Source organism: Buteo buteo, chromosome 21 (assembly GCF_964188355.1).
Source record: "Buteo buteo chromosome 21, bButBut1.hap1.1, whole genome shotgun sequence".
Taxonomy (NCBI): domain Eukaryota; kingdom Metazoa; phylum Chordata; class Aves; order Accipitriformes; family Accipitridae; genus Buteo; species Buteo buteo.
In genome coordinates this window covers 21828280-21841103 of record NC_134191.1, presented here as the reverse complement: position 1 = coordinate 21841103, position 12824 = coordinate 21828280, and the positions used below count along the sequence as shown (strand labels likewise).

The following is a 12824-nucleotide window of genomic DNA, read 5'->3' as shown; positions in this document are numbered from 1 at the left end:
GCTTGTTGCATAAGATGAATACATAAAAATAGAGCTGCAAGAGTAAACAGACAGTAATGCAGCACAGAAATGGGCATTTTCACTATTGTATTGGGAAGGAAAAAAAAAAGTATTTTTAAACGTGATATCTGAATTCAAATTATAAATTTACAAAAGTACAGACAAATTAGGCATGATAATGAACTAGTAAGTCCTTAAATGAAACTAGAATTTATAAGTATATATTTAAACCAAACCTCCTGTCACAATTATTTATGTGCTTATTACTCATTAATTTATTTCAGAAGTCAAACGTAACTTTGCTCTGAATAGGAGAGCTGGTCTGGCCCTAGGGCACACCAGGATACTCCAGGCCTCTCACCAGGTTAGGACTTACCTAGAATAATGACCACTTCAAATTGCCTCCACTGGTTTCCTCCTGAGGAGGCAGCAATGCAAGCTAATCAGAACTATGAAGGATCTGTTAAATTGCTCCTCTGCACCCACCTCAGCAGCACTTGCTGCAGAATCTATCAGAAGTCTTGTTAAAACAGCTCTTAACATGAGAAACTGAAGCAAATGTAGTGCTCCCAGGTTACAGTTTTGGGGTTGGGGGTTTTTTGTTTTGTTTTTTAACATAGCAGCCCTACAGTGCCTCACCATATGTAAATGTTAAAAGAATAGTAATTTCCCAAAGTATTCCAATGCAAAGATTGGAATCTATCTTACATCTATCCTACGGAAAGAGAAATAAGGCACCTGATAAAGGGATAGTTCCATCAATTTAGTTACACCCAGTGATATTACCCACTGGGCAGAAAATAAAACCTTCCTCAAATCAAACCAGTAATATCAAGTTTTCTAACACTATGAGAAACAATAAAGTAACCTCCTTTTCATCTCTCTAAAACAGTAGTCTGTGGCACTATGTTATTTATTCTGCATTTTAAGAACAAATTGAGAAGAGAATGTAACACATCACTTCTAACAGCAACACTTACCCTCAGGATACATGAAATCAAACATCTTGTAAATACTATGACCAGCAGATTCTCTTTCTGACATACTTCAACTTTGACAGCTACCCAACCCAAGTCATAGATCTTAGGAATACTAAAATATAAATGTTTTTGACAATTCTTGCAGATTTCACACAGGATTCAAGTTTCAGTAAGTCTGAAGTTGGATTGTTAAGTTTACTGTGCTGTTATTTCTTCTGTTTACCCTTTCCATTCAATTCCATATTCATTTAAACAACTTACATGTATATTTTCTGCTGATCTATTTATCAAGATACTGCTGAGAATACTTCAAAGGTGTAGTTAAAAAAAAAATTTTATATATATATATATATATACACACACATACTGCAAAAGCTAAAGTAACTCTGCAGGGAAACAGTGCCAAGGAGAAAAACTCAGTTGTAGCTTTTTCTATAAACAGAACACATCAAGCGCTTCAGTGAATAAGCAGAGACAACTGAATCGCAGAGCTCCTTCCACAAACGAACCTAGTCTGCAATGCTTTTTACTCTCTATGTGGGTGTATGTATAAATAAATGTGACATTAAAGAATGAGTACACAGGCAGAAAAATGAATTAGCTTTTCAGAGATAAAAAAAAAGCTGAATAATTGAAATGTAACTTCTGGTGGTTTAGATTTTTTGCTTTGTTTTATAAAGAAGGCAGATGTTTGGGTTTTTTTCAACATCACCCGCAATTTAAAAATCTCCAATATGAGTAAGTCCAACCCTTTTCACTCATATTGTTCCAGCTACCAATTCACTGATATTCTGCTAATGCACCTTGATTATTTGTACAGAACAATCTTGATTAAATTTAAGAAATCCACCTAACTGTCCATTGTAAACATATATGAGAAGATAATTTACTAGGTCTTTTAAATGCTAAAGCTTGAAACAATAAGGAACTTCACATCTATTTTTTTTAAATTATATAGAACAAGCAACAACCATCTTTCTCAGATAAACAAAAAACCCATGGTACACTAAGCTTTCATTCAGCCCAATCATTACCATGTGTAGTTGTAACATACAATTCAATGTGTGTGATAGTTTAAGGTTTTCTTATATATAGCAAGAATTACAGGGCTCTTGAGAAATGTGTAAGTAGTGTACTCCCGCAGTTATTAAAATGTCTTTATTGTACCTTTACCTCAAGGTATCACTTCATGCATGTAGTTAATGCATCTAGCCAAAGTACCAGGCAACTGCATAATTACGTTTATACATCAGTATAATTTTAGTGAAACACTTGAACTGTGTTTAATATCTGACCAGGACAATTTATATATACACATTAGGCTGCTCCACTTTTGCTTTTCTGGTTTCACCACTATTAGGTACACACTGTATTCTTGTGCTTTCTCTTTAGCAAATGTGGAGTATAAGCAGCAAACAAAAATTTCTGTGTATTACACAGTAATCTTTCCCTAAAATAACAATTTAACAGTAAACTAATAGTATGGCTCTCAAAGATTTTATTCAAATTTTCACTGGGTCAACTCAGACTGTTAGCTGCAAGAGCAGACACTGCTGGTTCGAGTGGAAGCATTCAGCATGTCAGCTTTGGTTGTACCAGCCTTGAGGGAGATAAGACAAGAGTACAGAAAGGCCAGGCACTGTAAATATTGCCAGTTCTTTTGAGTCATCCACTCTTTCAGCTATTTGGCTGCCATAGTGGTCTAGAAGTTTCTAAAATTAACTTTCTTCCTACTGCTAATTGTCAAAAACCCGTAAGCAGCCCTCCTGGTATATGTCTGCTATGAACAGAAAGCTAACATATCAGATTGTACATTAATTGAAGAAATCCTACCTTAGTGCATCAGCTCCGTAACTATTTACAATACTCATTGGATCAGGATAATTCTTCTTCCTTTTGCTCATTTTTTGGCCATCACTAGAAAATATCAGAATGTAAGCATAAATTCCCAAAATTCTTGTAATACATGGATAAAGAAAAACGGCATTTCAAATTCAGTTTAATTTTCCTGTCCTATTATGTTCTTAGTAGCATAGACATGATTATATATTAGTCATACTGAAATGATGTGCTGTTGAACCCATGAGAGCAACTAAACAAAAAAACAAAAACCAACCAACCAAACAAAAAAACCCCCACCAAAACCCAACCCAAGAGGCTCCCAAGTTACAAATCTAAGCAGGAAATCTGTCTTTCCTACCAAAGCTGAGGGAAGATGCACTTGTTTTGAATCCAGCCCACTGGCAAAGCTTTATTAGAAAATAAAGGGAAACAAATATAATTAACTTATTTAAAATTACATCTAGAGCTACATTTATAATCCCTTTTACTCCCCATAACAAGTATCATTTATTTTCTATTCTTTCCTATTCCGACTTGTTACTCATGTTCTCTTTCTCTCTAGGAAGGACTAAACCTGCTGGGAAGAACCTAGTGCAACAGATTGCTGGGATGTATAAACCTCACACTCTCAGGTGCCTCTTACCTCCTGCAACATCGATATCTCCCTGACAAGTCTTAACGGTTCCAAAGTCCATTTCAGATTTAATTTACAATTTGCAGGGACTTATCTGAAATATTCCTTGACTAAAAATCTGTTCAGGGGAGAACTGACTAACATACCAACCTGGCAAGAACGAGGCCATTCACAATTACATTCTTGAAAGGAGGCCTTCCAAAAAGAGCAGTGGACAGCACCAGCAAAGTGTAGAACCTGAAACAAGAGGCAACGTAAACATGACTTCCTAAATACACCAAGCTAAAGTCTGCATGTCCTCCATTACAAAAGAAAATTTTCATTATAGTGTTTTACTCTAGCAAAGTTAAATTTTAAGTATGTGGAACATTTATGTGGCAAAGTTCCAGAAGAGGAGCTTGTAAGTAGACCTTTTTCCTCTTTGTAATGTATTGTGCTGTTTGCTCAGCTGTGATCTACTAGTCCAAGAAGGCTGAAAAATTGTAATAGTAAGCATTAGGAAAGTTGTGAAGACGAAAATTGTAGCATTTTCCTCTTTACAATACAGGAAAGAGAACCCTGTCCCTGAACAAGCTCCACATTTGCTCACTGTAAACCTCTGAACACAGAATCAGTCAGGAACAAACACAGCAGACAGGACTGGCACACTTTTTCGGTTTGTGTGTATGTCAACGTGTGTATTCTTCGACCTAGCAGACGACAGAACCGTTACTGCTGGGAGCACAAAAGCAAGTTAGCAAAACTGAGCAGGGCCTCCTTCCAATCAAATAAACTTAGCTGGTTCAATTAGCCATCACCAGAAAATATGAGAATGTAGGCCTTCCCCAGAACAAAGGGCAGTAGAGGGTTCCCCCCACCATTTGATGTGTTTACAATAACTCTATAAACTGCCTAGGACACTTAAGAAATCAGTGTTGGAGCAAGCACAGGCACCTATTTTTCAATATGTTGATATATGATTATATCTGAGAAATTAAGTGGAAATGCAAGATAATGTGATAATTTCATACTCAGGAGTCAGAACCTTCACCAAAGGAGATATCTATGAGCTTCTGTAACTGCACTGCTGGTAATCACTTTTAAGAAAATAACTGGAGGGTGGGCCACAGCTTTCCTGGTTAAAAATTAGTATCACACTGACGATTGCTTAGCAACCTTAAAACAGCAGATGATTATTAAAAAGCTAATTGATTTAGAATAAGGCACAGGAGGTTATGCCTCAGAACTATGCAATTGCATGAAGATTTAGTGGAGAAACACTTCGGGGGGGGGAAGTCCATCTGCATATTCCAAAGTAGTTTTTATCAAAAAGCTGCCTGTAATTGCGAAAGCATTATTCTGATGCTTGAGGGTCCAAAGCTCTGTAGAGGCTGCTGTGTGCATTACCGCATTTATTAAGTGGCTTACCTGATAACTCTGATGCTTATCTCTCAGACAGGCTTTTAACTCTCAAAATCACCTCAATTCACACTACAGGATACAAATTCTCTTTATTAAATTGCATTGTAGTTTCATGAATTTTAACCAACACTCCTCTACCTGCACACAAACACATGCACTCAAAATACCCGTCTTAATTTTTAACCTTCTTAAGAAAACCCCTAAACACAAACATCTGAGCATTTACTCAGATGATTGACACCTCAAGCCTACAGCACTGACAGTTCAATACAAACACAGCAGTACTACTTCTTTAGTATTTAGTATGAAGGTACCTCATTGACAAACTCCCACCACTTTCTGCAAACTAGTCGCAAATTCTCGTATTAGAGCAGGTGCATTTGCAATTAAAAAGAACAAAGCAGAACCAACTAGAAGATATTTCAGTACTGTTTGTATTAGGAAAATTGTATAGATGGACCATGGGCACTGGAAAAATACATCCAAGAACTTTTCACAAATTAAGTTATTTGAATTGTCAAACCCAATGAGCCTCAGCAATGAGGCACCTTAGTTGATGACAGTTACAAGACTGTCTTTGAGATCCTGTGATCTACTGGTTTACACACCATTCTGACAACTCTTCTCATTCTTTTTCAAATTATCCTTTTTAAAAAATTCACCTCATTCACTCCGAATATTTTAAGAGTGTCTCTGCACCTTATTTTTGAAATACCTTGTCCACAGACACATTTATTTGACAACTTCGACTTCTCTGCTGCTTCATCTTCCATTCACCAAATCTGAAGTCTGCTTCTAGTTATGTCCTTGCAGATATATAGCTGTCAGCCAAAACAATAGTAAAAAAAACCCCTAACACCAGTGACAGAAGTCTACTTCTTTGCTCTTCTTCCCTCCTCTTCCACTCCCCCCAAAAGGGAGAAAGCATTCCCTCGCCTGTTTTCTCCCTTCTTGAACAATTGTGGGCAAATCCATAATCCTGTGGTTCATGCCAAAAACCTTCAGCTGTGAATTCCCTGTAGGCCACCACATTCTGACCATGACTATAAATCTTTTTGCATCTCCCTATATACAATCAGAGATAGAGCTTTTCCTGCCAATCTGTCTGGACTGCCAGTCTTGCAACCCAACTACTGTAACATTTTTTCCTTCCAGCCTCAACAAATATAATTCAGCTCTTTCTCATATCCACACATAAAGTCATGAAAAAGATCACTCTCCTAGCTCATCACCTTAGTCACATTAATTTTCCCCTTGTCTCCCTTGACTTTCTCCCCTTCTCTACTGAGTCAAACAGAAGCCACCAGATTTCTACCCCGAGCCTTTCACCACCTACCAGTCCTCACCTCACGTCAGCTGCAGCCTCCACCCTGACACAAGACCTATCTTCATTCTGAATCTTAACACTGTACAGAATGCTTCAAATAAAAATCACATACTATGCTCTTAACACTTCAGAACTCACTCACCAGCTTGTTGTTCACTTAGGCCTATCATGATATAGCGCTGTCATACTGGTGGAAAGATAGATGTGTCTTCTTTTCAAGATATCCTCATTTTTTCCAAGACTTGGGAAAGGTAACTAAAAGCCTAGCAGTTTTAGTATAAGAACCCTTCTTAAGAACAGCCTGAGATAGCTTTACCTTTTACCAAAAAAACCTACCACCTCACATCTTAATTCCTTTTTTCCTTCACAAAACAGAAGTGCTCTTTTGCAAATCACAGAACAGTAGCTGTTATCAAAGCCCCAGCTCATTAACAGGCATAAGCACCATGGGAAAGGTATAAGCATCATGTATTGAGGCAAGTGTTTCGGTATTCCACCCACAAACAGATGAGACTGACTTGGGTATGGCGAAGACTTACAGTAACTCTTATGCTGATGTTAAAAACAAAAAGCAATCTACTCGAGATTGCAATGTGAAAGCCTCCATTTGCACATTGCCGACAGTACACAACACAAGTGTGTGGGCTCAGACTGAAGCACAGCGGGTGTATGTCTACAACCACAGAGTCACCGCTGGCACTAGCATCAGCTTGGACTTCTCTTGTTATTTTTCCAAAGCCAATCTTCAGTTGAATTAGTGAGATGATTCAGTTCGGCCTACTAAGGAAAGGGAAAGAAGCTGCTTATCCAGAGGTTACATTTACTATTTAAAAAAGAAAATAACATTATAAAGCAGAAACATGATAGCAGATCTGGATGTTGCTCTGCACTCAAGTTTAGATTAATATCATACTATGAAAAGGCCAACTTGTGTAAAAATTACAAATGCACTCTTTAATGGCACTAGAGCGCTTCACTGGATGCATATGAGATCAGACTTATCTTTTCATCTGTCATGTCTCCCACACATGCTTCAAAGGATAGCACTAAAAGAAACACTGCAGTAAGAGTGTGTGACACATACTAATCCACTGTGACATCCCAATCTCAAATAGCTAAACCCTGAAACCTAAAATTATTCATTCCTCCTACATTTTTACGGGAACTGTAACTACCAGGAATAGATTTTGTATCCACATAAAAATCCAAAACCACTTTTAATTCTGTTTAACTTTTATAATTCAGTAGCTCCCTTGCACAGTGTAAGAATGACTACGTGTTGTTCAATGTTTTTAGTTTGTTTTCATTTTTTGGCATCTAAATTACAATAAATGCTCTTTTATCTTTATAAAATGTAGCAGGGAGAAAATCCATTTCTGACCATGCCTTTTGCATGCATTTAATATGTCTTTATTGTGTGTTCTTTTATTTGTCTCTTTTCTTAAAAAAAAAAAGGGCACAATTTTCAAATTTTTTTCAGATAGAAAGAATAAAAAAAGAGGGAAAACTAAGTTTTTAATTCTCCTTTTGTGAGCATAATGAACAATGTTGCAGAAAGACTAAGACATGGAATCACTAGTGTTACAACTTTTCAAGCTATTTTTCTCCATTCCTTCTTTGTTCTAACACAGTACTAGTCTCCCCCAGTCTCCAAAGCACAGCTGCTGCAGAGTAAGCAGTTTTTCTCCCAGATAAACAAAACGTATCACTTGCTTCAAGATGAAACAGGTATTATTTAAATATAGTATATAACAGTCCATTTTGTAGTTAATATTTCCTAAATTAACTTTTGTCAAATTAACAGTGCTGTATCCACATGCTACATGCAACAGTAAAGAAAAAGTAAATGAGGAAACATACTGTACATACTGGATCCAACCCTGCTTGAAGAGCAGCAAGAACAAAATAGTGACCTGCAAATGAGATCATTATGCCCCTCTACTGCTGGGTTTCACGCTACTCAGTTGCATACTAACACTGAAAAGCACCATGACTAACAGGCTGTAATACACAACTGTGGAGAGCACAAAGTTAAAGATCAACACAAACAGATGGCAAAACAAAGAGTACTTTCAGCGGGGGGGGGGGGGGGGTCGGGGAGGGAAAAAAAAAAATCACTATACATGTAAAGAGGTCAGTTTTAACCAAGTTCATCAGATTACCCTAATTCTGACCTATGCTTTGAGGACCCATTACAAATATTATGCATAGCACTAACTAGGCAAGGCGCAGGTATATTCTGAAAACTATTTAATATGCCATAAGGAGTCCATGTTACACTAAGTGAGACTTAAGTGGTCCCTCCCTAACTGGCAAACTTGCAAATAAAACTTCCGTTTTGAGGACCGAGATAATTTTTTTGCATCACGAGTAAGGGGTTGCAAAGTGAAGACACTTTTCGCTATATTCATGAAACTTATTTTTATTTAGCATCATGTCTCAAATGTTTCCTTGCTCAAGCCTCCTGGTTTTGAGAGTCTGTATAAACCTTGATCTCAACTTCACAAACACACAAAAGCTGACCTCTTACTGCTTTGTTTGGGCTCGTTGGTTGTTTCGTTGGGGGAATAGAGGAGTGGGCAAAGGGAGGTGCCAACTATGCTCCAGAGGAATTTAGTTTATTTAACTTCAATAACTCAAGTTAATGGACGGAAGAGTTCTACTTGTACACAGTCAAATGTACTGATCTAGAAAACACAAATTCATCTTAAAAATCTGTCAGTTTTCACAGCCAATCTCAAGCTTCAAAAATAGAATAAACACTTAAAAATGCCAAAATTAAAACTGTATGTATGCATGCATGTATGTATGAGAACATTACCCAGAGAAAATCTTAGAGAAAAATTTTCATCAATGATTGAAAAGCATTTATCCAGAGAGGAACCAAATAAGCAGATGAAGTTTGCAGTTAGAAAATTTCATTTTTGTAAACTATAAGATCATAAAATATAAGGTTTGACTTAATTTGTTTTTTCCCCACTCATATAAACCCAAAATTCTAATTTAATCTAGGGGGCAAAAATTACTAGCTTATACGTTGGCTTGAAATCCTCAAAAAATTGACTGCCATTTCAACTGACTCAATTGCTGTTCTGTTTCTAATAGAGAACTCAAGTCAGCTGCTGAATTCTGAGATTGTATTGCTGAGATTCTTCCTTACCAGGCCAAAGATCTGCCCTATTACCTAATGATGTTTTCCACAAGAGCCAAGAAGATTGCTTGCTAACATGTCATCTTTCTGCAACATTTTTGTCACCAAGCTTTAGAATACTTTGCATTTTACTGAAAAAAAGATAACATATGCTTATCTATACAACATTAAAGGATCATCCAGATGTAATAGTGTTAGACGCAGGGCAGTAATATCATATAATAAAGTGGCAGAAAATTACCATCCTCGGGTTTGGTCAATGCCTTCAGCAATGAAGTCAGCAGGGAAAGCATCTTCAAGTTCTTTTTTGTTTTCAAATGGGTAATGGACTTGTGCGTAAGGCATGCTTCCGCTCTCAAACCAGCAATCAAATACTTCAGGGACCCGGTGCAGTAAGCCCTTGCCACAACGTGAAGGGATAGTTAGATGATCAATACTATGGGAAAGAAAAAGATTGACAAATTCTGAACAACAAGAATTCTCATGAAAAGTTAATGTTATACTTGCACATTAGTTATGACAGGAGTTTTAGTTTTAATTTTAATGATTCTTCTAAAAAGGTCAGCATTTCCTTTGACAATTTTTATCACTTAAAGCTGTTTTAGAGATTTTTTTGTATTAACAGCACCCAAGACAGAAGAAAGGAAAATTTATACATGTTAATCACATGTCCTCTTACTACTTTTCTATTTTCCCTAAATCTGTTTCCCTAGGTTTGGGCAAAAAAACCCCAGTATTTTTAATGTCTGCTCAACTATTTTTAATAACTAGTCAACAGACTCTGTAACTGACCTTTCTCGATGGAGATCAGTGACTTTCACTCCAGACAGTTCTTCCAATTCTGCCATTGAACCAATACAAACTACCTGTAAGAGACACTCAAGAAATTTAGTCAGTTATTTGCACACAGTAGCAATTTTTTTTAACATTAGACAGGAGATTTGTAGGTCAGTCAGTATTGTCTAAAGTAGCTGAAAAAACAACAAAAATTTTGTACAAGGTTCCCTTCTTCAGTCTAACAAAGCAGCAAATTATGTTAGAGACCACTGGCCTGATTTAATACAATTCACATCAGAATAAGTGGAGACTTTGAAGACCAAGCATGTTGTCAGATATCAAAAAAGGTGGGGTTTTGTTGTTTGGGTTTTTTTTTCAAACAACCCACAACACAATCACCTCTGAAAATTCAATGATCCTGACTTTCACACAGATAGGAGTTTCAGATCCCAGGTTCCTCTTCTGAAGCTAAGGTAGGCAACTAAATTGCTCATAATTGAGTATAAGAGTTCCATTCCAGGTACACTAAACTGTTCATATTAATGGCATCTTATTTAAAGTGAAAAAAGGTGTCACAGCTAACAACAGGTTGCTAAGAAAGGTACAGACTTGTCTGGGTTTTATTGCATCCACATGCTAAGAAAAAAGCAAAAAGTTTCAGCAACAGCCTTGCATCGATGTCATGAAATGTTCATGAAACAAATTATTCTGAAAAGCTGTATGTAGGAGAGAAGGAGAAAAGCTAAGCTTTCTTTGCTTTACATTTTAATCAAGTTTAACCCTCCCATAGCCCTATGGCCCTCTCTCATCTGGGAGGATTCAGGAGCCACGAGCTGCAGTACAAGTCTGGATTTTAGAGATCCAGTCCCACATGCTATCAGTCCAATTTAGAATTGCCATGGAAAAAACTGGGTTTTGCAAGATCTGACAGGGAAGGATTTAAACGTACCAACATAAAGAAGCTGTAAGTAGGCTAGACATTTTTCACATAACTTTCTAAGTTGCTCTTAGGATATAATAAAGTCAGAGTACCGCTCAATTCCTATAGCTAGTCTTAAATATATGCATATGTATACACAGAGAAATTGTGACTAACAAAAAGGTTTTGGTGTATCCAATTCTGAAAAACTGTCATGAATTACAGAGAAGATAGAAACTCAGTCTGATTTGGTTTTTAAGACATGATTTTCCTAGTCTGATTCAACTGCTGATCTGTATTACTAATCACCATCTTTTATTGTTAAAGTACTTTTGAAATGTAATTTTTTCATTACTTATCTATTTGTCTTATTTTTCTACAGGAAGTAAAGCATTCCAACGACTATGATAGTTAAGTACAACAGCGTGCAGTTCACATAGCAAACCACACTGGGGGATTGATCCCAGTTAAAAATAATGCCTTTATCAACAAACTATTTTTGACCCAGATCTGTTCTTCATTCACCGTGTGGCCCCATATGCAATCGTACAAGCTCAAGTGAGCAGGCAGCAGGTGCTTCGCTCAGCACTGCTGGCAGAAGAAAAGGTTTTAATAGCAGCATGGGTAAAAAATACCCATGGATACACTGATTACTTCATCTTCGCTAACCTTAATATTTGAACAGACTTTCACACTATACTCTGGGTTAAAAGCTGCCCATTAGTTGTTGCTTTTTGAACCAAGCATTTCAATACTTAAGTAAAATTCCAAGTACTGGATGCATCTGCAGCACTGCAGCGAGACAGCAATAACCCCAAGTCCACATGAAAAATCCAACAACCAGCAGAGGAATGCCAGATATCACCATACTGAATAAGACTGCCTCTGTCCAAGTCAGAAGGATGGAGCTACTCAGTCCCAAGGGTAGCTCATTAGATACTCGAAGGCAAGAGAACAATACAGCAAGTAGATGCTAATCAAATCTGATCCCTCATTAGGCCGCACCCACTTGTTTCTGCAAGGAGCAAACTGGTGTATGCTCTCAAATTAAAGCTATTGCTTTGGATACATTTCTTCAACAGCGGTGTCTACTTTAGTAGCCTGGCCCCTTTCCCTACCAGTCACTTGTTCCTCCTCCATTTTATGTTTTCAGCCACATCAATTACAAAACCAGCTATATCAACATTTAGTAGCAGACAGTAGAGACTGAAATAAATAGGCTGGGACTGGGGGCTGTTCAACCTTGTTTCAGCATGACTGAGACCTAACGTGACATCAGAGAATAAGGTTAAATACTTCTAACAAAATGAACATTAGTATTATGTCCAGGATTATCCATGCAAATAGGAAGAATAAAGCCACCCGGCAGTATTCATGGACCTCAATGTTCCTGTGACATAGTCCTGCAGTCCCTATTAAATAAAAATGTTTGCATATATTTGTTTGTCATTTCAGGTTAAGTACCTATAATGAAAGAGTAAGGAGTGTTCACAGGAAGAAAGAAGTCCATGTAGTGTATCAGTATATCAGCACAACATTCTGGGATCTTTAAAAAACATCTTCTGAATAGTAATCAGTAAAAGAAATGACTGCTAAGGTCAGCTAAAAGTGGCATTCTTAATGCAGACTTAAAGGAGACCAGACACAGACCTGGAGAAGTTCCCTCACCCTTCAGGAGAGCACAGCCAGAGTCCTCTTATTCCAAATCCGTTATGCAAGACCGAGCACACCAAAACAAGCAGAGGGTTAACAGTTTACGTGAGTGACAAGCAATGAAACAATCAGAGGATTTC

At 37.2% G+C, this 12824-nt stretch overlaps 1 protein-coding gene across 1 annotated transcript in view; it reads right to left on the bottom strand.

Annotated features, from left to right (window-relative positions):
- The window catches only part of IARS1 (isoleucyl-tRNA synthetase 1), a 112919-nt gene that overhangs the window by 43975 nt on the left and 56120 nt on the right, over positions 1-12824 (bottom strand). The window contains exons 16-19 of the mRNA XM_075053537.1: positions 10128-10201; positions 9577-9771; positions 3607-3693; positions 2814-2897 (exon numbers count right to left, since the gene is read on the bottom strand). Coding sequence (XP_074909638.1) covers positions 2814-2897; positions 3607-3693; positions 9577-9771; positions 10128-10201 — 440 coding nt within the window. The remainder of the gene's footprint in view (positions 1-2813; positions 2898-3606; positions 3694-9576; positions 9772-10127; positions 10202-12824) is intronic.